The sequence below is a fragment of the Peromyscus maniculatus genome, chromosome 14 (assembly GCF_049852395.1).
Source record: "Peromyscus maniculatus bairdii isolate BWxNUB_F1_BW_parent chromosome 14, HU_Pman_BW_mat_3.1, whole genome shotgun sequence".
In the NCBI taxonomy this organism is placed as follows: Eukaryota; Metazoa; Chordata; class Mammalia; order Rodentia; family Cricetidae; genus Peromyscus; species Peromyscus maniculatus.
Window position 1 is genome coordinate 11694386 of NC_134865.1, and position 20214 is coordinate 11714599.

Below are 20214 nucleotides of genomic sequence, written 5' to 3' on the forward strand. Positions count from 1 at the left end.
AAACAAGCTATAGTTTTTTGAGGCACTTTTTTCAATCATTATGATATTAGGAGTTTAGTTTTGATATGTTTCTTTTTATTTTTAAGTTCATAAAACCTTTATGTGGTTTGAGGGTGGCTATGCAAAAATAGGGCCTCAAAAGCTTATAATTTTCTTTTTACAGGTAGCTTTAACCTTCTGATCAGAGGTGCTGTTAATAAAACTGATTGATTCATTGATGTATCTTCTAATTATGTTGATAACCTTAATACTTTAAAAGAAATTGGTAACAGTTGTATTGATTCCTTGGTTGGTAGCAGCAGTATGACTAGAGTGATAAACAGACTATAGTATGGGGCCCAGTAATAGCCATCTCCCTTTCTTTCTGGGGAGACAGTCTCCTATAGCCAGGTTGGACTTAGACTTGGTTTGGTGACCTTGAGCTCTTGATTCTCCTACGTCCACCTTAGTGCTGGAATTAGAAGCGTGTACTACCATGCCTGACTCATTTCTTTCTCGCTTCTCCTCTTGCCTCCTTCTCTTCCTACCTGCTCTTTTCCCTACCCCTTGGAGTGTGTATTTGTGTGTGTGTGTGTGTGTGTGTGTGTGTGTGTGTGTGTGTGTATTGCTGGGTGTGTGTGTGTGTGTGTGTGTGTGTGTGTGTGTGTGTGTGTATTGCTGGGGATCCAGCCTAGGCTCTCAGACCTGCTAGATAAGTCCTCTACTGACTGAGCTACATCTCCAAGAGCAAGCTGCTTCCAAGGAAACACTCCAGTGCGTTCTGCTGCACACAGAAGATTGTGAACTCTTGGTCTGCTGTGTATCAAATAGTTTTTTCTGGTTTTAAGAAAAGTTCTTGCAATATCACCTTTATAAATGGCTTTTGGTTTACTCCTGTTTTGCAGATTCTTACAGCCAGTACAGAAAATAGACATGAATCTCACAGATCTTTTGGGAGAACTTCAGCGAGACCCGTGGCCTGTGCCACAAGGGAAGAGACCTTTGCGTTCCTCAGGAGTGGCCCTTTCCATAGCTGTAGGACTACTTGAGGTAGTAATGATGAAAATTTGGTTTTGAAATGTAAGAGTCCTTGTGTGTGTTGCACACATGAGTGTGTGTGTGCACATGTGGAATAGTAAAGATGTTAAGCCAAACACCGTGGTGGTGGTTGGTGTAAAGGTCTATTCTTTCCTCCTTTCTTATTTCTTTTTATCTTTTTCTTCCTTGCTCCACTTTCATCTTTCTCCTCCTTTTCTTCTGTCTCACTATATAATACAATTAGTGCTGAACCTGAACTGACGGCCTTCCTCCGACCTTAGACCTCTGAGTGTAGGACTATCGCTGTGCACCACCATATGTGGCTCTTCTCTTCTCATTCAGGAATTGGTGTACAATACTTTTTTTTTTTTTAAACTCCACATTTCAGGCAATTCTGTGGCAGAAACAGCTGTGTGTTCTATCAATTCGAGTTTGACACTGTTTACTAGAAGTAGCATTAGTTCTCACAGATTAAGGGCTCGTTTCCATGAACAGACTGTTCACTTCAAATTCCAGCTAAAGTAGTAGTTTATTACTTGTACTTCTGTCTATATGTTGGGTATCTATAGGTTGGATTAATTTGCTATAGTGGCTGGCTCAGAGAACTTAGGGAAACCCTTTACTTATAGAGAGTTACAAAAGACACAACCTGATAGGAGAAATGCATACAGTTGCAACATGAATGGGCATGTCCCCTCTGCACACCACACACTAGAAAGCCGCATGAGTTCTGCCACCCAGAAACTCCAAATCCAGTCCATATGATTTTAAAAAGGAATTTATTTTTATTATTTTAAATTCCGTGTGTGTGTGTGTGTCTGTGTGTGTGTATCTGTGTGCATGTGTGTGTGCGTCTGAGTATAAGTGCCCTCAGAGGTCAGAGGCAGAGCTGGAGTTATGGGTCTTTGTGAGCCACCTGACATAGATGCTGGGAATCAGACTTGGTTCTTCTGGTAAGTCATCTCTCCACCCTGAATTTTTTTATTTTATAATTTAATTTAATTTTACATATCAGCCATGAATTCCCCTGTCCTTTCCCCCTCCCCCCCCACCGCCTTCCCCCCAGCCCACCCTCCAATTTCCATCTCCTCCAGGGCAAAGACTCCCCTGGGGATTCAGCTCAACATGGTAGATTCAGTCCAGGCAGGTCCAGTCCCCTCCTCCCAGGCTGAGCGAAGTGTCCCTGCATAAGACCCAGGTTCCAAACAGCCAGTTCATGCACTAAGGACAGGTCCCAGTCCCACTGCCTGGGTGCCTCCCAAACAGTTCAAGCTAATCAACTGTCTCACTTATCCAGAGGGCCTGATCCAGTTGGGGGCTCCTCAGCTATTGGTTCATAGTTCGTGTGTTTCCATTAGTTTGACTATTTGTCCCTGTACTTTTTCCAATTTTGGTCTCATCAATTCTTGCTCATATAAACCCTCCTCTTTCTCGCCAATTGGACTCCTAGAGCTCTACCTGGGGCCTGGCCGTGGACCTTGGCATCTACTTCCCTCAGTCATTGGATGGGGTTTCTGGCACAACAGTTAGGGTGTTTGGCCATCCTATCACCAGAGTAGGTCAGTTCAGGCTTTCTTTCAACCATTGCCAGTAGTCTATTGTGTAGGTATCTTTGTGGATTTCTGGGGAACTCTCTAGCACTTTGCTTCTTCCTATTCTCATGTGGTCTTCACTTATTATGTTCTCCTATTTCTTGTTCTCCCTCTGTGTTCTTGATCCAGCTGGGATCTCCTGCTCCCCTAAGCTCTCTTTCCCTCGACCCTTGCCTTTCATTACCCCCACTCATGTCCAGGTTGTTCATATAGATCTCATCCATTTCTCTGTCATTGGGCAATCCCTATGTCTTTCTTAGGGTCCTGTTTTCTAGGTAGCCTCCCTGGAGTTGTGAGTAGCAGTCTAGTCATCTTTGTTTTACATCTAGCATCCTCTTATGAATGAGTACATACCATGTTTGTCTTTCTGAGTCTGGGCTACCTTACTCAGGATGAATTTTTCTAGATCCATCTATTTGCCTGCAAACCTCATGATGTCATTGTTTTTCTCTGCTGAGTAGTATTCCATTGTGTATATGTACCACATTTATCCATTCTTCAGTTGAAGGGCATCTAGGTTGTTTCCACGTTCTGACTATTACAAACAATGCTGCTATGAACATAGCTGAGCAAGTGCCCTTGTGGTATGATTGAGCATTCCTTGGGAATATGCCAAGAGTGGTATAGCTGGGTCTTGGGGGAGATTGATTCCCAATTTTCTAAGAAAGCGCCATATTGATTTTTGAAGTGGCTGTACAAGCTTGCATCAGCAAGCATCAGCAGTGGAGGAGAGTTCCCCTTGCTCTACATCCTCTCCAGCATAAGCTGTCTTTAGTGTTTTTGATTTTAGCTATTCTGACAGGTGTAAGGTGGTATCTCAGAGTCATTCCTACTTTCTCTTCTATCAGGTTCAGAGTAACTGGATTTATCTGATTTTTTTTTAAAGATTTATTTGTTTTTATTTAGTATATGAGTGTTTTGCCTGCATGTATGTCTGTACACCCTGTGCATGCCTGGTTGCCCATGGAGGTCAGAAGGCATTGGTTCTCTGGAACTGGAGTTACAGATGATTGTGAACTGCTGGGTGGGTGCTGAGAACCAAGCCTGGGTCTTCTGAGAGAACAGCAAGTGCTTTTATCACTGAGCCATCTCTCCAGGGCCCCTGCACCCCACGATTGGTTGTGGGAGCTTCACTAAAGAGGGGAGATTGACTGCATCGCTGGCTGGTGGTGTTCAACTTGTAATTTTTCTTTATTCTTGAAATCTATTAGTAGGATGATTGTTGTAGATAATTTGTTCTAGTACTTGTTGGGCCCATGTGATTTATTCCTGTAGCACTTTCCTGGATTATATTTATTAATTTTCTTTCCCTCCTTCCTTCCTTTTTTTTTTGAGACAAGGTTTCACTGTGTTATGCTAGTTGGCCTAGAAAATTATGTCACAGAGATCTGCCTGCCTCTGCCTCCTGAGTTCTGGTATTAAAGATGTGCACTACTATCCTAGTTAGGGTTATTATTGCTGTAGTGAAACACCATGACCAAGAGCAACTTGAGTAGGAAAGGGTTTATTTCACTCACAGTTCCATATAACAGTTTATTATCAAAAGCAGTGAGGGCAGGAACTCAAGCAGGGCAGGAACCTGGAAGCAGGAGCTGATGCAGAGGTCATGGAGGGGTGCTGCTCACTGGCTTGCTCCTCATGGCTTGCTTAGCCTGCTTTCTTATAGAACCCAGGACCACCAGCCCAGGGGTATCCCTACCCACAGTGGGCTGGTCCCTTCCACATCAATCACTAATTAGGAAAATTCTCTACAGGCTTGCCTACAGCCAGATCTTATGGAGGCAATTCTCAAATTAGTCATCAGTAGCTTGTTTCAAGTTCATGTAAAAACTAGCCAGCACAGCTCCCATGTCTGGCTCTTTTTTTTTTTTTTTTTGAACAGAAGAGTTTATTTTATCTTATTATTCCAGAGAGAGAGAGAGAGAGAGAGAGAGAGAGAGAGAGAGAGAGAGAGAGAGAGAGAGAGAGAGAGACCATAATGGCTGAGGATGAATGGCAGCAGGCAGCCAGAGCAGGAAACTGAGAGATCACATATTCAGTTACAAGCAGAGAGAGTGAACTGGCCAAGAGGACTAAGTTGTGAGCTTCTAAAGATACATTTCTTTAGCAAGGCTGCAACTCCACATAGCCTCCCCAAACAGCACTACCAGCTTCAGAGCAAATATTCAAATGCCTGAGTCTGTGGGATCTTTTCTAATGGAGACTATCACAAACTCATTACTGTATTTCCTCTTGATTTAATTGTGATACATCATACGAAACTACAAATTCGTCCATTTTGTAGAATAAAGGTTTTTAAGATGTCCAAATGACTACATGAATTTCATTGGTATCTATGGTAATATATTTTTCTATTTTAAATAAATTAAAAATCTTCTTCTTCTTCTTCTTCTTCTTCTTCTTCTTCTTCTTCTTCTCCTCCTCCTCCTCCTCCTCCTCCTCCTCCTCCTCCTCCTCCTCCTCCTCCTCCTCCTCCTCCTCCTCCTTGATTGAGGCCATGTGGGCTTTTCCCGCCCTATGTTAACATGTCTGTTGGTGTCTTCCTTGCTCAGGACATGTTTAGACAGCCATGTTGATGAGACTTCGTTGGGTGTAGCTTCTCTGACATTTCTAGGAGACACAATCTTTTAAAAAAGATTTTATATATTTTTTAACTTAAATTTTTGAATTCATTTTACATACCATCCACAGATCCCCCCTCTCATCCCTCCTCCCACTCCTCCGCCTAGAATACCTCCTCCTTCAAAAGGGTAAGGCCCCCCATGAGGAGTCAGCAAGGCCTAGTACATTCAGTTGAGGCAGGTCCAAGCCCCTCCCCTCTGCACCAAGACTGAGCTAGGTGTCCCATCATAGGGAATGGGATCCCAAAAGCCAGCTCATGCACCAGGGATGGATCTGGTCCCACTGCCAGGGGTGCCTCAAACAGACCAAGTCACACAACAGAAGACACAATCTTACGGCAAACTTCCTGTTCCTCTGGCTCATTAAAATTTTCTTCTCCCTCCTCTGCTATGATCCCTGAGCCTCAGGTGCAGGAGGTATGGTGTAGATGTGTCAGTTGGGACTGACTCTACCACTCTGCATTTTGATCCTTTGTGGTTTTCTGTAATGGTCTCTGCTGCAAGAGGAGTTTCCTTGATGGGGGAGTGAGGACTATACTTCCCTGGTTAGACCTTGGAGAAGAATGCCTTTTTAATTAATTTGTGTGTGTGTGTGTGTGTGTGTGTGTGTGTGTGTGTGTGTGTGTGTGTAAAGGGGGTTGGGAGGGAGGGAGAGAAAGAGTGAGAGAGTTCATATGTACCTTGTGTATGCAGGAGCCCCTGGAAGACACAAGAGGGTGCCATATTCTCTGGAACTATGATCACAGGGAGTTGTGAGCTGCCATGTGGTGCTGGGAATTTATTTGAGACAGGAGTGTATATACCTGCTTTTTGTTATCCTTTGCATTTTTTGAATGAGTTCCTTTCCTCCAATAGTGTACTTTCCCCAACACTGGTGCTCGGATCATGATGTTCATTGGTGGTCCTGCTACCCAGGGGCCTGGAATGGTGGTTGAAGATGAATTAAAGACTCCAATAAGATCCTGGCATGACATTGAAAAGGATAATGCCAAATATGTTAAAAAGGGAACTAAGGTAATTCTTTATTCAGTTGTTTTCTTGTGAATTGTTTTCTATTTTTGTAACTTTACATTTTTAGGGGTGGTTTGCAAAGGTATATTTCACTAATGATGATTCTTGAATCTTTGTATTGTTTCTGCTTGTTGATGCCCTTGTTATTATTATTGTTATTGTTATTTTTGCTATTTTTAGTTCAGACTTTTAGTTTAATTTTGCTGTACTGTTTGATAATTTTTGATAGTCATTGTTATATTTTTAACAATAATTGATGTCATATTTTTGACACTATGAGTGCTTTTTTCTGCTAATGAGTTTCCCATTTGAGCTCAGAAATTTTATTTATTTTTTTGTTAAAGCTGCAAAAAGATGCTTTAGATTGGCTTATCTTCTGTTTTTTTCCCTCTTTTCAGATGTCTTTGTTACTTGCTTGTGGATTTAGCTAGGAAAAAGAGTTTTGTGTTGTTCCCTTATTTTTGTGTGATTGTGTTGAAGAAGAGAATATATACCTCTCTTTAGTTTTGTTTCACTTAATAATATATCTAAAAATAATGGCTTTTAAGTCAAAGAAAGTTAAAATATCATACTTTGTTTATTTATTTATTTATTTATTTGAGACAGAATCTTTCTTTTTTTATTTTACAATACTATTCAGTTCTACATAATAGCCACAGATTCCCTTGTTCTCTCCCTTCCTGCCCCCCTCCCCTTCCCCCCAGTCCACCCCCGGAGACAGAATCTTTCTATATAGTGCAACCCATGATGCTCCTATTGGAGCCTCCCCAGTGATGGAATTTCTGACATGTACCACATGTCTAGCTGGAAATGAGACTTCTAGAAGTCATTTTACTTCTAGAAGTCATTTTATTATTTTTATAAAACTATATTTTAGGAAATTAAATGAGACAAGATGATCTGTAAATTATGAGTTGTTCTTTTACTCTTAAATTATTTGATCTGTTAATAGGAAAAAGATTTCTTGGACAGTTAGGTTATATATTTGATTTTATTAAAAATCTTTTGTAGCACTTTGAAGCACTGGCCAATCGAGCTGCTACGACTGGGCATGTTATTGATATCTACGCATGTGCGTTAGATCAGACAGGTCTCCTGGAGATGAAGTGCTGTCCTAACCTTACTGGGTATGTATGTGCATATCTAATAACAACTGCTTAGAGTGTAAACCAACACTGACAGCTTAGGAGAGGACACACTCATGGTCTTCTGCTTTGTGGCAACATTGCTGACAGCTCTGCTGTGTCTTCTTTGGAGCTCATGTTACACTTTTTTTCTGAAAAGACAGGCTTATAAAGGCACAAGTTCTTTGGAAAAAGTTTATTCTAAAGTTTCTTAGTTGTTTTAGTAATGTTTTTGAGATAGCACATTGTAGCAGGCTTTCTTTTGGTCTACCAACCATGGTGGAGACTCCCAAACCATGACCCAGAGACTTCTGATTAATTATGAATGGTTGGCCTAGCTTAGGCTCATTTCAGCTTAGCTCTTTTAATTTAAATTAAGCTGTTTCTCTTTATCTACTTTTTGCCTCAGGGCTTTTTCCTTTTCTTTCTGTATGTCCTACTTTTCCTGCTTCTTCTGTGTCTGTCTGTCTGGCAGCTGCCTGCCTGGCTGGCCCCGGGCGTGTGCCACTTTTTTCCCCTCGTTCTCTCCTTCTTCTCTCTTCTCCTGAGCCTAGATTTCTCCTCCTGTTTATTCTCTCTCCTGCCAGCCCTGCCTGTCCTTTATCTGCCTAGCTATTGGCTATTCAGTTCTTTATCAGGTGTCTTAGGCAGGCAAGGCAAACTAGCAATATATCCTTTCACAATTAAACAAATGCAGCATAAAAAAATGTAACACATCTTTGCCTAGTTAAAATAATATTCTGCAACAGCACATCATGAAATGTATCCATTTAAAATGTTCGATGAGGTTTTAGTACGTTCACAAGTTATATGACCATTACTGTGATTGAATTTAGAACATTTGTCTGATTCTGGAGAGACTGCCTGTTACCTGTTACTTTCCATTCCTCTCTCTTTTCTCACCCCATCCTCTTGCCCTAGGCGATACTACTCGCCTCCTCTGCATGTTTCATGTAAGTGGAGTAATAAGTGGTGTTGGCCATTGACTTCTTTAAAAAAAATATGTTTATGAATGTCTTGCCTATGTATGTATGTGTGCTGTGTGTATGTGTGGTATCCAAGGAGGTTAGAACAGAGAGTTGGATCCCCTGGAATTGCAGTTACAGAGGATATGAGCCACCTTGTAGGTGCTGGGAACTGAACTGGGATCTTCTTATAATTTTTGGTTGTGAGCCTAGCCTTTAACGGCTGAGCCATCTCTCCAGCCCAAACTGGGATCTTCTACAAGAGAAACCAGTGCTCTTGACCACTCAACCATCTCTCCAGCCCACCACTGGCTTCTTTTATTCAGCATGCATTTTAATTTATGCACATTTGCGATGTGCCAGTGTTTCTTTTTATTGCTGAAAAAAGTGAAGTAGGGGTTCAGCTTCATTCAGTGTTCTCTGAGACATATACCTAGGGAAATGCAAACAACTAGGAGCTCAGTGGGGAAAATACTAGAAGGTAAAGGCCATGGTCATCTGTGCTAACCATTACAGACACAAAATAATGCAGGGTGCAGAGTACGTAATTCAGCATTGTAAAGGTCATTGAGAATCTTACTAAAAACAGTTGACCTAGAGTGAATTAAAAAGACAACAGGAGGAGAGAGTTGGAAGAAGCTGATAGGGACAAGAGCTTCTCAGGTATTAACTTGTACAAAAACTAGGGTTTCTTATGAAAAAACCAGTGCTATTTAGTATGTTTGAGATGAGGTTGTTGTTGGTGTTAATGTTGCTGGACCAAGGACCACACTTTGAGAAGTAGAAGTATAGACAACTTTTGTGGATACTTACTGAGAAAAGGAGCAGTCATTAATGCATGATGCATTAGCAAGTATTTTACAACACGGTTAATTTTAGATGATGCGTGTGGAAGGAGAAAATCTGGACCAGTGAATGGCTCAGTGGGTGAAAGCCCTGATGGCAAGCCTGAGGCCCTGAGGTGGATACTTGGGACCCACATGGTGGAAGGAGAGAACTGGTACCTGGAAGTTGTTCTCAGACCTTCACACACACACTGTGTTGTGTGCATACCCATACACATAACATAAATAAATGTAATTATATTTTAAATGAATTATTAATAGAAATTGAGTTAATTACATTTGTTTTGGGGGAATGTTTTTACTATTTGTTCATAGTCTAATTTATTTTTCAGGTAATACATGAGCCCATTTAATTGTGTTATGTATGTTGTGTTTGCCTTTTTCCTGTGCAGAGGATACATGGTAATGGGTGACTCTTTCAACACTTCTTTATTCAAGCAAACTTTTCAAAGAGTATTCACCAAAGATATACACGGAGAGTTAAAAATGGGCTTTGGTGGAACATTAGAAATAAAGGTAAGAATCCAAACTTGACATGTGTGATATATTATCAAGTGAGATCATTGTAGGCTTAATGATAACTTTAAAACATCAAATTCAGATGTACTTTAAACATAATGGTTACTTTTGACCTTGGATTAGAGATTTTGTTTCCCAGAAAAAGGTGCTGTCATTAAAAACCCATGAGACTGGGATCATTCTGAATAATGGTTAGAAAAGTAGAGTCATGTAAGTAAAGTTACTCATATTGGATATGTATTTTCATTTTTTAGAGAATAGGTCTTATCAGTTTGTCTTCTAACTCCTGACCCGCCTGCATCAGCTTTCTAGGTGCTGTGATGCAGGTGTGTTCTACTCTGCCTGGCACTACATATTATATATCTTTTTTATACTAAATTTATATGTTAATTTTTTTGATGGTTTGTTTATTTGTACCTGAAGTTTTCCTGTGTCCCACCTGGCCCGTGGTCAGGACAAATCTCTCTCACTTGCCAGTCCTGCAGCCGCTTCGATTCAAGTAAACACATAGAGGCTTATATTAGTTAAAGCTGCTCGGCCATTAGCTCAGGCTTATTACTGACTAGCTCTTACACTTAAATTAATCCATAATTCTTATTTATGTTTAGCCATGTGGCTTGGTACCTTTTCTCAGTTTTGCCTTCACATCTTGCTCCTCTGTGTCTGGCAGGTGACGCCTGACTCAGCCTTCCTGTTTCCACAGTTCTCCTCTCTGCTACTCCTGCCTATACTATACTTCCTGCCTGCGTTTTATTTATCAACCAAATCAGAGCATATAGAATGACATTACCATCAACTTGTTTGTCTTGTTTTTTGAGACAGAATTTCTCTGTGTAGCCCTGGCTGTCATGGAACTTGCTTTGTAGACCGCACTGATGTTAAATGCAGAGATTCACCTGCCTCTAACTCCTGAAGGCTAGGATTAAAGGCATGCAACACCATGCCTAGCTATGTTAATTTTGTGTGTGTGTGTGTGTGTGTGTGTGTGTGTGTGTGTGTGTGTGTGTGTATGTGGGGTTCTTTTTTTTTCTTTTTCTTTTTGTTTTTTGAAATCGGGATTCTCTGTGTTGCCCTTGCTGTCCTGGAACTTGCTCTGTAGACCAGTCTGGCCTTGAAATCAGAGATCTGATCCACCTGCCTCTGCCTCCCAAATGCTGGGATTAAAGGCATTCACCACCACTGTCCTGCTATGTTAGTTTTTATAATGGCAGAAATGAACTAACTTGAGAGGAAATTATTCTTTGGTTTTGTAATTAGTGTTGGTTGTATGTAATATTCCATCATGAATTTCAAATATTGACTTAAAACACTTGGAAGGCTTTGTGTTAATTACATGTATATTACAAAAACCCTGGTTTTGAATTTTCATTAAATATTTCTTACCATGTAATCAGCATGATGGTAGGAAATTGTGGAGATGTGATTGGATCTGTAAGGTAGAGGTTTTGTTATTAGGGAAACTTTGTCTTGAGAGAGAGACTAAGCTGATGTATATGATGAGATGAAGTAACAGTAGAAAACAAAGTGGTGTAGAAGTTTAAGAGAAGTGAGAGCTGGGCATAGTGGCTCACGCCTTTAATTCCAGCCCTTGGGAGGCAGAGGCAGGGGGATCTCTGAGTTTGAGGCCTATCGGTTTATAAAGGACTGCCAGGGCTACACAGAGAAACTCTGTGTTTCAAAACACAAAATAAACACCAGGGGAGTGTGGCTTATATTATTTTCTGATAGATGAGAGGAAAATGAATGTTATTCAGTAGCCCAAATTGAGGAGACTCATGGAGGCGAGCATCAACATGAGATGTTTGGGAAGAATGCCTGGTGAGAGTGGACAGTTTGTGTTGAAATATTAGAACCATAGTATTAATTCTGTGAGCTGCTTGTAGATTGGAGATAAATGTATCTGTCATTTGAGGGTTAATGAAGAACCACATTTCACTGTATAGCCTGGCTGGCCTGGCACTCACTATGTATGCCAGCTTGGCCTCAAATTCATAGAGCTCTACCTGACTGTATCCCAGTGTTAGAATTCATGGCCTATGCCACCATGCCCAGCAAAGTAGATTTTTTTTTCTCCAGTCTTGGGAATTAAACAAAGGGCCTTTCCAGTGCTAAGCCAGTGCTCTGTCACTGAGCTACAGTCCCAGTGTTTTCTAATTTTTAGTTACAAGACAATGTAATATCTTACATTTAATAGCAGGAGAAACTGGAAAGAGACCATTCTTGGGGCTAGAGAGATGGCTCAGTGGTTAAGAGCACTGGCTGTTCTTCCAGAGGACTCAAATTTGATTTCCAGCATCAGCTCATAACTGCCTGTAACTCTAGTTTCCAGCCATCCAATGCTTTCTTGTCTCTGTGGGCACTAGACATGTACATGATGTATAGACATACATACAGGCAAAACATTCCTACACATAACATAATTAAAAAAGAGATCAATCTTACAGACAGAATTTTCTGTGGAGAAGCAATAGATGAAGCCCAGCATTTTGATGTATGCAGTTTGAATTTAGGGCATGGCATGACTTTGAAATCATGGTTGGATTCCCACATGGAGTCCTCCTGTGGCTGGTGAAAATAGAAGGCTGGAATTAAATTAGAGCCTAATGGTTAAGTATTTTTAATTTTAGCATATTTTCATTGCCTTGTTTTTGAGACAGGATTTTTCTGTGTAGCCCTGGCTGTCCTAGAACTTCCTACAAAGACCAGGCTAGCCTCAGCTTCACATAGATCTTCCACCAGGTGCTGGAATTAAAGGTGTCCCCCACTATACCTGGGTCTTCACTGACTTTCAAGTTTTAAATATGGAAGGATGTCTTATATTCTTAAACACTTATAAACATCTGAACTTATTAAAATTTTTATTATATTTATTAGTGTGTGTGTGTGTGTGTGTGTGTGTGTGTGTGTGCGCACACACACACATGCACATGCTATGATGCTTGTATGGAGGTTTAAGGGCAACTTAGAGGAGTTGGTTCTTTCTGCCTACCATGTGTTTCCTGGGATTTAAACTTAGGTGGTCAGGGTTGGTGGCAAGTACCTTCATCTACTCAGCCATCTTTCAAGCCCTGACTTTATCTTTGAGAAAACCAAATGTACCATGTTCTTATTTATAGACCTCAAGAGAAATAAAGATTTCAGGAGCTATTGGACCCTGTGTGTCTCTTAACTCTAAAGGACCCTGCGTGTCTGAAAACGTAAGTAATGTTTGTTCTAAAAAAAACACAGTTAATTTCTAGGCTAATACAAAGACAGGCCCATCATGGAAGCCTGTGATTTTCCTTCTCAACTGTTGTATGTGGTTGAGCTTCTGTTGTACACTTCCATGTGTGGTTGTTCTTTCCCTCACACTGTTTGTCACCATATTTAACAACAGAACAACCAAATCAGAGAGATTTAGGTTTCAATCCCTTCTTTTTCTCTGCCTGTTGAGAGACCGTAATGCATTCCAAAATTACAGTCATGTAGTTGTAGATAGGATGATAAGACAGCACAAAATAGACAATCAGCTTTCAAAAATGACAAAGCAAAAAATCAGTTTATATGCAGTTTGTGTGGTAAAGATTTGTGTCTGAATTTTCTTGGCATTTAGAATGCTTATAGTTCTGATGCAGACAGAACTATAGACCTATAGACTATAGACTATATACCTAGTCATATATGCATATATATAGGATCCCTTGACACAGATAGGAAAGTTGGGTGGAAAGGTAATGTTATTGGTTAATCACTTGTTAAATAGTGCATGCTTCAAAAAACCTTGTATCATTGTATCCTTTTAATTTACTTAGCAAACCATTTAATAATCTTAATGTTTTTGTCGTGTACAATGCTTAATTATTTTTAATTATGTGTTTGTGATATGGTGTTAAAATTTTTAAGCTATTAGTATTTATTGAATAAATCTGAAAGCTGTGTGTTTTTTCTTACTGGAGACTTATCCCTGCTTTTCTTCTTCCTATAAATTAATAAATAATATTCTTTGGCTTTCAAGCACCCTGTCTTCTTTTTTTATAGGAGATTGGAACAGGCGGCACTTGTCAGTGGAAGATATGTGGACTCAGTCCCACTACAACCTTAGCCATGTATTTTGAAGTTGTTAATCAGGTATGACTGCTTACATTTAAAAAAACATGTTTTTGGTATTTTGAGATAGAGTATGTAGCTCTAGCTCTTTGGAACTCACTATGTAGACCAGACCAGCCTCAAATTCTTAGTGCTCTGCCTGTCTCCCCTCCTCCTCTTCTCCCATTCCCTCCCAATTCTCCTCTACCCTACCCTCCCTCCTCCATATTTGCTTAGGAAGGGTCAGCTGCCTTAAGACCAAGTACCCCCCCCTGTATTCAGGCTGGGCAAGGCAATCCAGCATGAGGAACAGGTTCCCAAGAGGCAGACAAAGCACCAGGGACAGCCCCTGCCTCCATTGCCAGGAGTCCCACAAGCAGACCAAGCTACTCAACTGTTACATATATGCAGAAAGCCTAGGTCAGTCCCACGAAAGCTCCCTGGTTGTTGTATGAGACTCTGTGAGTTCCCATGAGCCAGGCTAGCAGTTTCCAGACAGGCTGGGTAACAAGGAGGGCCTGAGTGGGGGGCATATGGATCTCCCTGGGAAGTGGAAACAGAGGAGATCTCCAGGGGGACCTGGGACAGGGTAGGTAGGCATGGGAACTTGAGGGGTTGGGTTGTGGGGTGGACAGAGGGAAGAGTGCCAAGAGACATGACTGGAAAGGGGGGCTTAATGGGGTCAGGAAGAAGCCTGATGCAAGAGAAACTAAGAGCTACAAGGATGGCCCCAGCTAAGACTCTTGACAGCAGTAGATGCATAGCCTGAACTGGCCATCTCCTGTGACTGGATTGGTGACAATCCCTGTTGTCATCGGAGAGCCTTCATCCAGTGACTGATGGAGGCAGATTCAGAAATCCATGGCCAAACATTGGGTCTTTTGGCTCATGTTTGGGAGTCCTGCTGAGGAGAGGGAGGAGGGATTTTAGGAGCCAGAGGGGTCAGGGACATCGCAGGAAAACCCACAGTATTTACTCTTAATTGCTGTCTTATCTCCAGCTCCTCCCTCTCCCAACATTAAAAAGAGGTTATTTTTTCATGATTTTTAATATTTTTAGTTGAATGTGTAGAGATCTCTACGTGAGAGACAGGTTGTGTTATTTTAGTGACAGTTTGACTTCCTGTTCCAATTTTGATGCTCTGTTTTCTTCCTCTTGCCTGATTTTGTGGAAGGACTTTTTGTAGTACAATGTTTAGTGACTGGTGAAAATAGGAATCCTTATTTCGCTCTAGACATTAGAGAGAAGCTCATTTTCTCTCACGAAGGTGTGATGTCATTTGTGGCCTTTTTTAATGCATGGCTTTTTGTTATGTTGGAGTAGAATTCTTCTATACATAATGTGTTTAGCATTCTTATTAAAGAGTGCTGAATTTTACCAAATGCCTTTTCTGCATCTATTGAGGTGATGTCATATGCCTTTTGTCTTACACTTTATTGCTATGGTACTATCATATCATTTATTCAGTTGCATATGTCGAACCACTCCATAGGAAGAATCTCACTCTGAGAAGATTAGTATTAGTTCTTTGTTGCTGCTGTAGTTAGCAATGTGAACCAGGGAGAGTGGAGGGGCTAAAAATGAGGCAGACTAAAGTCTCATACAGTAGCCAACTTTATTCAGAGCATCAGACAGTTTATACTCAGAGGGTTAAGAAGAGTCACCTGAGTAAAGTGTACAGTGACAAGGACAGGGTGCACGTGACAAAAACATGTTTTTCCATAGAGGCATATAAACAGATAGCCAGCTGTAATGAATAATCTAAATGAATTCACTCCTATCCCCTACACATGGAAAGGGCATCAAAACACATTCCAGGAACAACCCAAGTTATGGAGGAGCAGAGATTACAAGACTTCTGTCTTGTTTTCTCACAAGGTCTCAGAAGTCTCACCTAGCTTTGTTCATGGACTGTGTTGTGACAGTTCTTTAAATATCTATTGGGCTCTGTAGTGAAGACTTCTGTCTTAGTTAGACACCATGACTATGGCAAATCTTATAAAGGAAAACATTTAATTGTGGGTGGTTTACAGTTCAGAGGGTTAGTTGATTACTGTCATGGTGGGAAGCATGGTGGCATGCAGGCAGACATGGTCCTGGAGAGGTAGCTGAGAGTTCTACATCTGGATTGGCAGATAGCAGGAGGAGAGAGTGACACTGGGCCTAGCTTGAGCAGCAGAAATCTCAAAGCCCATCTCCAGTGACATACTTCCTCCAACAAGGCCACATCTCCCAACAGTGCCACACTCCATGAGCCTATGGGGACCATCTTCATTCAAACCACCACAGCATCTGACACTGAGCTTTATTTTATACTTATTTTATGTGTGTGAATGTTTTGCTTGAATATATGCATGAGCACCACATGTGTGCCTGGTGCCTGAGAGTCCAGAAGAGAGCATTAAATGGCTGGAGTTGGCGTAATGGATGACTGAGAACTGCCATGTGGGTTCTGGAAACTGAACCTGGTGCTCTGGAAGAACAGCCAGTGCTCTTAACTGCTGAGCCAGCTCTCCAGCCCTTGGGCTTTTCCTTGCCCTGAAATTTATTTTTTTTTTTAGTGCTAGAAAATATGTAGTCTTTGATACAGTGACATGGCTGTAGTAGATTTTGCTTTTTGTTGTTAGCAGATTTTTAGACTTTGTTCTTACTTCTTTATTTTTATACAGCATAATGCTCTAATTCCTCAAGGAGGGCGAGGTGCAGTTCAATTTTTGACCCGGTATCAGCACTCAAGTGGGCAGAGACGTATTCGAGTGACCACAATTGCTAGGAAGTAAGTTTTTATTTTATTTTATTAGAGGTTTAATTATATATAAAAACTATTGTAGGTCATACTCTCCATCTGGGTATCTTATTTGGGTAACATTTATCACTAGAAAATAAATATTTGTTTCTTTCAAACCTAGCTTATTTTGAAGAATAGTCAATGATAAGTGTAATAGCAGTTTTTTAAAAAGTACTTCTAGGACAGCCAGGGCTGCATAGAGAAACTCTGTCTTAAAAACATAACAAAACAAAAAGTACTCCTCAGGGTTGGGAAGGTAGCCCAGTTGGTAAAATGCTTTCCTTACAAGCATATGGACCTGAGATCGATCCCCAGAACCCATGGGAAAAAAGCTGGATGTGGTGGAACCCACGTGTAATCCCAGCTCTGGGAGATGGAGATGGGTGAATTGCTGGGACTCACTCGCCTGCTAGCCTAGCCAGTTTGGTGAACTCCAGGCCAATGAGAAATCCTGTCTCAAAGAACAAGGTGCCTGGCTTCTGAGGATGCCACCTGGGACTCTTCCCTGCCTTCCATATCCATGTGCACAAATGTGCAACCACACATGCACACGAGTGCTCCTGAGTCACACACTTAAATTGTGTTTATTATGACCAGGTATGGTGGCACACACTTGTAATCCCAGCACTTGGAAGGTAGAGGCAGGAGGATCAGGAGATGTAGGTCATTCTCAGGGAGTTTGAGAGCATCCTGGCAAACATGAAACTGCCTCAAACACACAGACACACAGACACACAGACACACAGACACAGACACACACACACACACCCCAGGCTGGAGGAATGACTCAGTAGATAAGAGCACTTGCTGCTGTTAGAAAAGACCCAAATTCAGTTTCCAGCATCCGTGTTGGGAAGCTAACAACTGCCTATAACTCTGGTTTCAGGGGATCTAATGCCCTCTTAAGACCTCTGCAGGCACCCACCCATACATACACAGACAGGTTTACATATGCACACTCCTAAATCAAAATTAATAACAACAGTAAAAAAAGTGAACAAATTTTATTTACCTTATCCCCATAGGGAGAATCAAACATTGTATTTAGTAGATACTAATATACACATTGATGTACATATACACTTTTATACATGCATACACATATGTGAAGTATGTTATATAGACACTAATATATACATATATGTACATATACACTTTTATACATGCATACACATATGTGAAGTATATATCATATATACTTAATAATATAGTGCTATGATTAATGACATTTCTTTTCAGCTGATGTTTAGTCTATAACTATAATTTCCCATGTGTTATTGATGCTCTAATTCTTTTATCATACCATCATGCAGCTCCTGCTTTGTGGATTAGGTGCTATTAGGGGCTTGATCCACTATGACGGTGTGGTGTAGACTGCTCTTCAAACTGTCTGTGTTGAAGGGTTAGTTGTGGTTTTTCTTCCCATCCTTTGGAATGAATGCTTTTACTAAGTACAATAAAAGTGAGTTAGTATGAAAACAAAACGTTTAAAGGCCACTGAAAACACATTTTGTTATTTTTAATTGCTTGGTTTGTCAGGCATAAAATTATCCAACATACACACAAATATGCATAAAACTATAAGCGAGCACCCTCAATTAAATGTTTTCCTTCTAAGAGTTGCCGTGATCATGGTGTCTTTTCACAGCAATGAAAACCTTAACTAAGATAGGCTACGTAGTGAGCTCCAGGCCAGCAGGGCCTACACAGTAATACATTATTTATAATATCAGCCACTCAGACTGAGATTCTCACTTTAATTTTTTTCAAATCTTTTTCCCCTGTATGTATATAAGTGTGTGTGTGTGTGTGTGTGTGTGTGTGTGTGTGTGTATGTGTATGTGTGTGTGTGTGTGTATGTATGTGTGTGTGTGTGTGTGTGTGTGTATGTGTGTGTGTGTGTGTGTGTGTGTGTGTGTGTGTGTGCGCATTCATCCATGTATGATCTTGTAGAAGCCAGAGGTCAACATCAAGTATCATTTTCTATCACTTTTCATTTTAGTTAGTGCTCGATACAAAATGTCTCTTCCTGCACCCTGAGCTTGCTGTTGCTCTAGACTGGTGGCCAGCAAGCCCCTGGGATCTGCGTGTCTGTGCTTTCCTAGCACTAGGTTACAGGCCTGCCTCAGCATCAAGCTTTTTACAGGGGTGCTGGGGGTTGGAACTCAGGTCCTTATGATTACACAGCCAGCACTTTATCCGCTGAGCCATTTCCCAGCCCATCACTTCATTAGCATATGTCATTTGTACAGAGTGCTGGGGTTCCTTATGACCTTATGCACTTTGGTCATGTCCTTCTTGTTTTCCTTTCTTACTCTCCCTTTTCCCAACCCCTTCCTCGTCTGTGATAGTCCTGCTTTTACTGTCTCCTGTTACTGACCCCTCTAATTCCATGTATGGAAGGAAATGCAATACTTGTCTTTATGAGATTGACTTACTTGATTAACATGATAGCTCTCTAGTTACCCATTTTCCTGGTGTATTTTCATTCTCCTTTACAGTGGAATAAATCTCTGTAGTATATCTAAGGCCACATTTCCTACCCCTTCCTTCTTTTTCCTTTTTCCTCTGTAGCTCAGGCTGGTCTGAAGTTTGCAGTGATCTCCCTTGTCAGTCCCCTCCCGCACCTCGATGTAGCTCTGACTGTCCTGGAATTCACTATGTAGATCAGGCTGGGGTTAGAGGCATGCAACCACTAAGCCCAGCCTGCCTCAGCTTCTTATGTCCTAGGATCATAGGCCTTCACCATTGTGCTCAGCATGCTGTTTTCTTTGTCCATCCACTCATTAATGGGTGCCTAAGTTGGTTAGGTAATGTAATGTGATGAGAATACAGAGTAGACACAGATGTGTAGGTGTCTCCTGTAAGGGCAGACTGATTCTTTGAGAGTGGTTTTGCTGGATCATATGGAAGTTTTATTAAAAAAATATTTTCATTTTTGAATTATGTGTGTGCTTGTGTTTCTGTGGGGGTGTGTGCATGTGGGTGTAGGTATCTGTGGAGGTAAGAAGAGGGAGCTGGAATTACAGGCAAATATGAGTCCCTAGATATGGGTACTGGGAACTGAGCTCAAGTTCTCTGGCAGGGAAGCAGGCACTCTTAACTGCTGAACAGTCTCTCCAGCCCCAGGTGTGGTAGTTTTCATCTTTTGAGGAGACTTACTACTGCTTTCCATGATTTTTTTTAACCTCTTTTGTTTCTGAAAGACAGGGTCTCATGTATCTCAGGCTGGTCTCAAATTTTCTGTACAGCTGTGTCTGTCTTTGAATTCCTGATCTTTCTGTCTCTAACTCCCAGGTATTGGGATTATAGGCTTGTACTGTCAGGTTGAACTCCCTCCCTTAACTTTTGATCTGTCTTGGTCAGTGTATTAACAGGGAAAGAGAAGAGTACAAAGCAGCTTTAGATATGGGATTTTTATCACTGATGATAGAACTAAAGACTAATGAGAATAAAATTCTGAGGTTTTGTTTACCACGGTTGAGAATAAAACCTTTATTTTATTATTTTAAGGTTTTGCTTTTCTAAAGTTGAATATGATAAAATTCAACATAGCATTATATAGTAAGATAAAGACTAATACTGCCATTCAGTGGCGTGGGCGAGAAAGATGCTCTCCCCCTATTCGCCATCTGTGGCAGGCCAGAGAGCTGGCCTTGGGAACACT

At 41.0% G+C, this 20214-nt stretch overlaps 1 protein-coding gene across 3 annotated transcripts in view; it reads left to right on the forward strand.

The window, feature by feature from the left end:
• The window catches only part of LOC102920034 (protein transport protein Sec23A-like), a 52654-nt gene that overhangs the window by 11516 nt on the left and 20924 nt on the right, over positions 1-20214 (forward strand). For all 3 annotated transcript variants that reach the window (XM_076550602.1, XM_076550601.1, XM_076550604.1), the window contains exons 7-13: positions 885-1029; positions 6086-6244; positions 7253-7368; positions 9568-9691; positions 12811-12891; positions 13712-13801; positions 16429-16535. In XM_076550602.1, coding sequence (XP_076406717.1) covers positions 885-1029; positions 6086-6244; positions 7253-7368; positions 9568-9691; positions 12811-12891; positions 13712-13801; positions 16429-16535 — 822 coding nt within the window. The remainder of the gene's footprint in view (positions 1-884; positions 1030-6085; positions 6245-7252; positions 7369-9567; positions 9692-12810; positions 12892-13711; positions 13802-16428; positions 16536-20214) is intronic.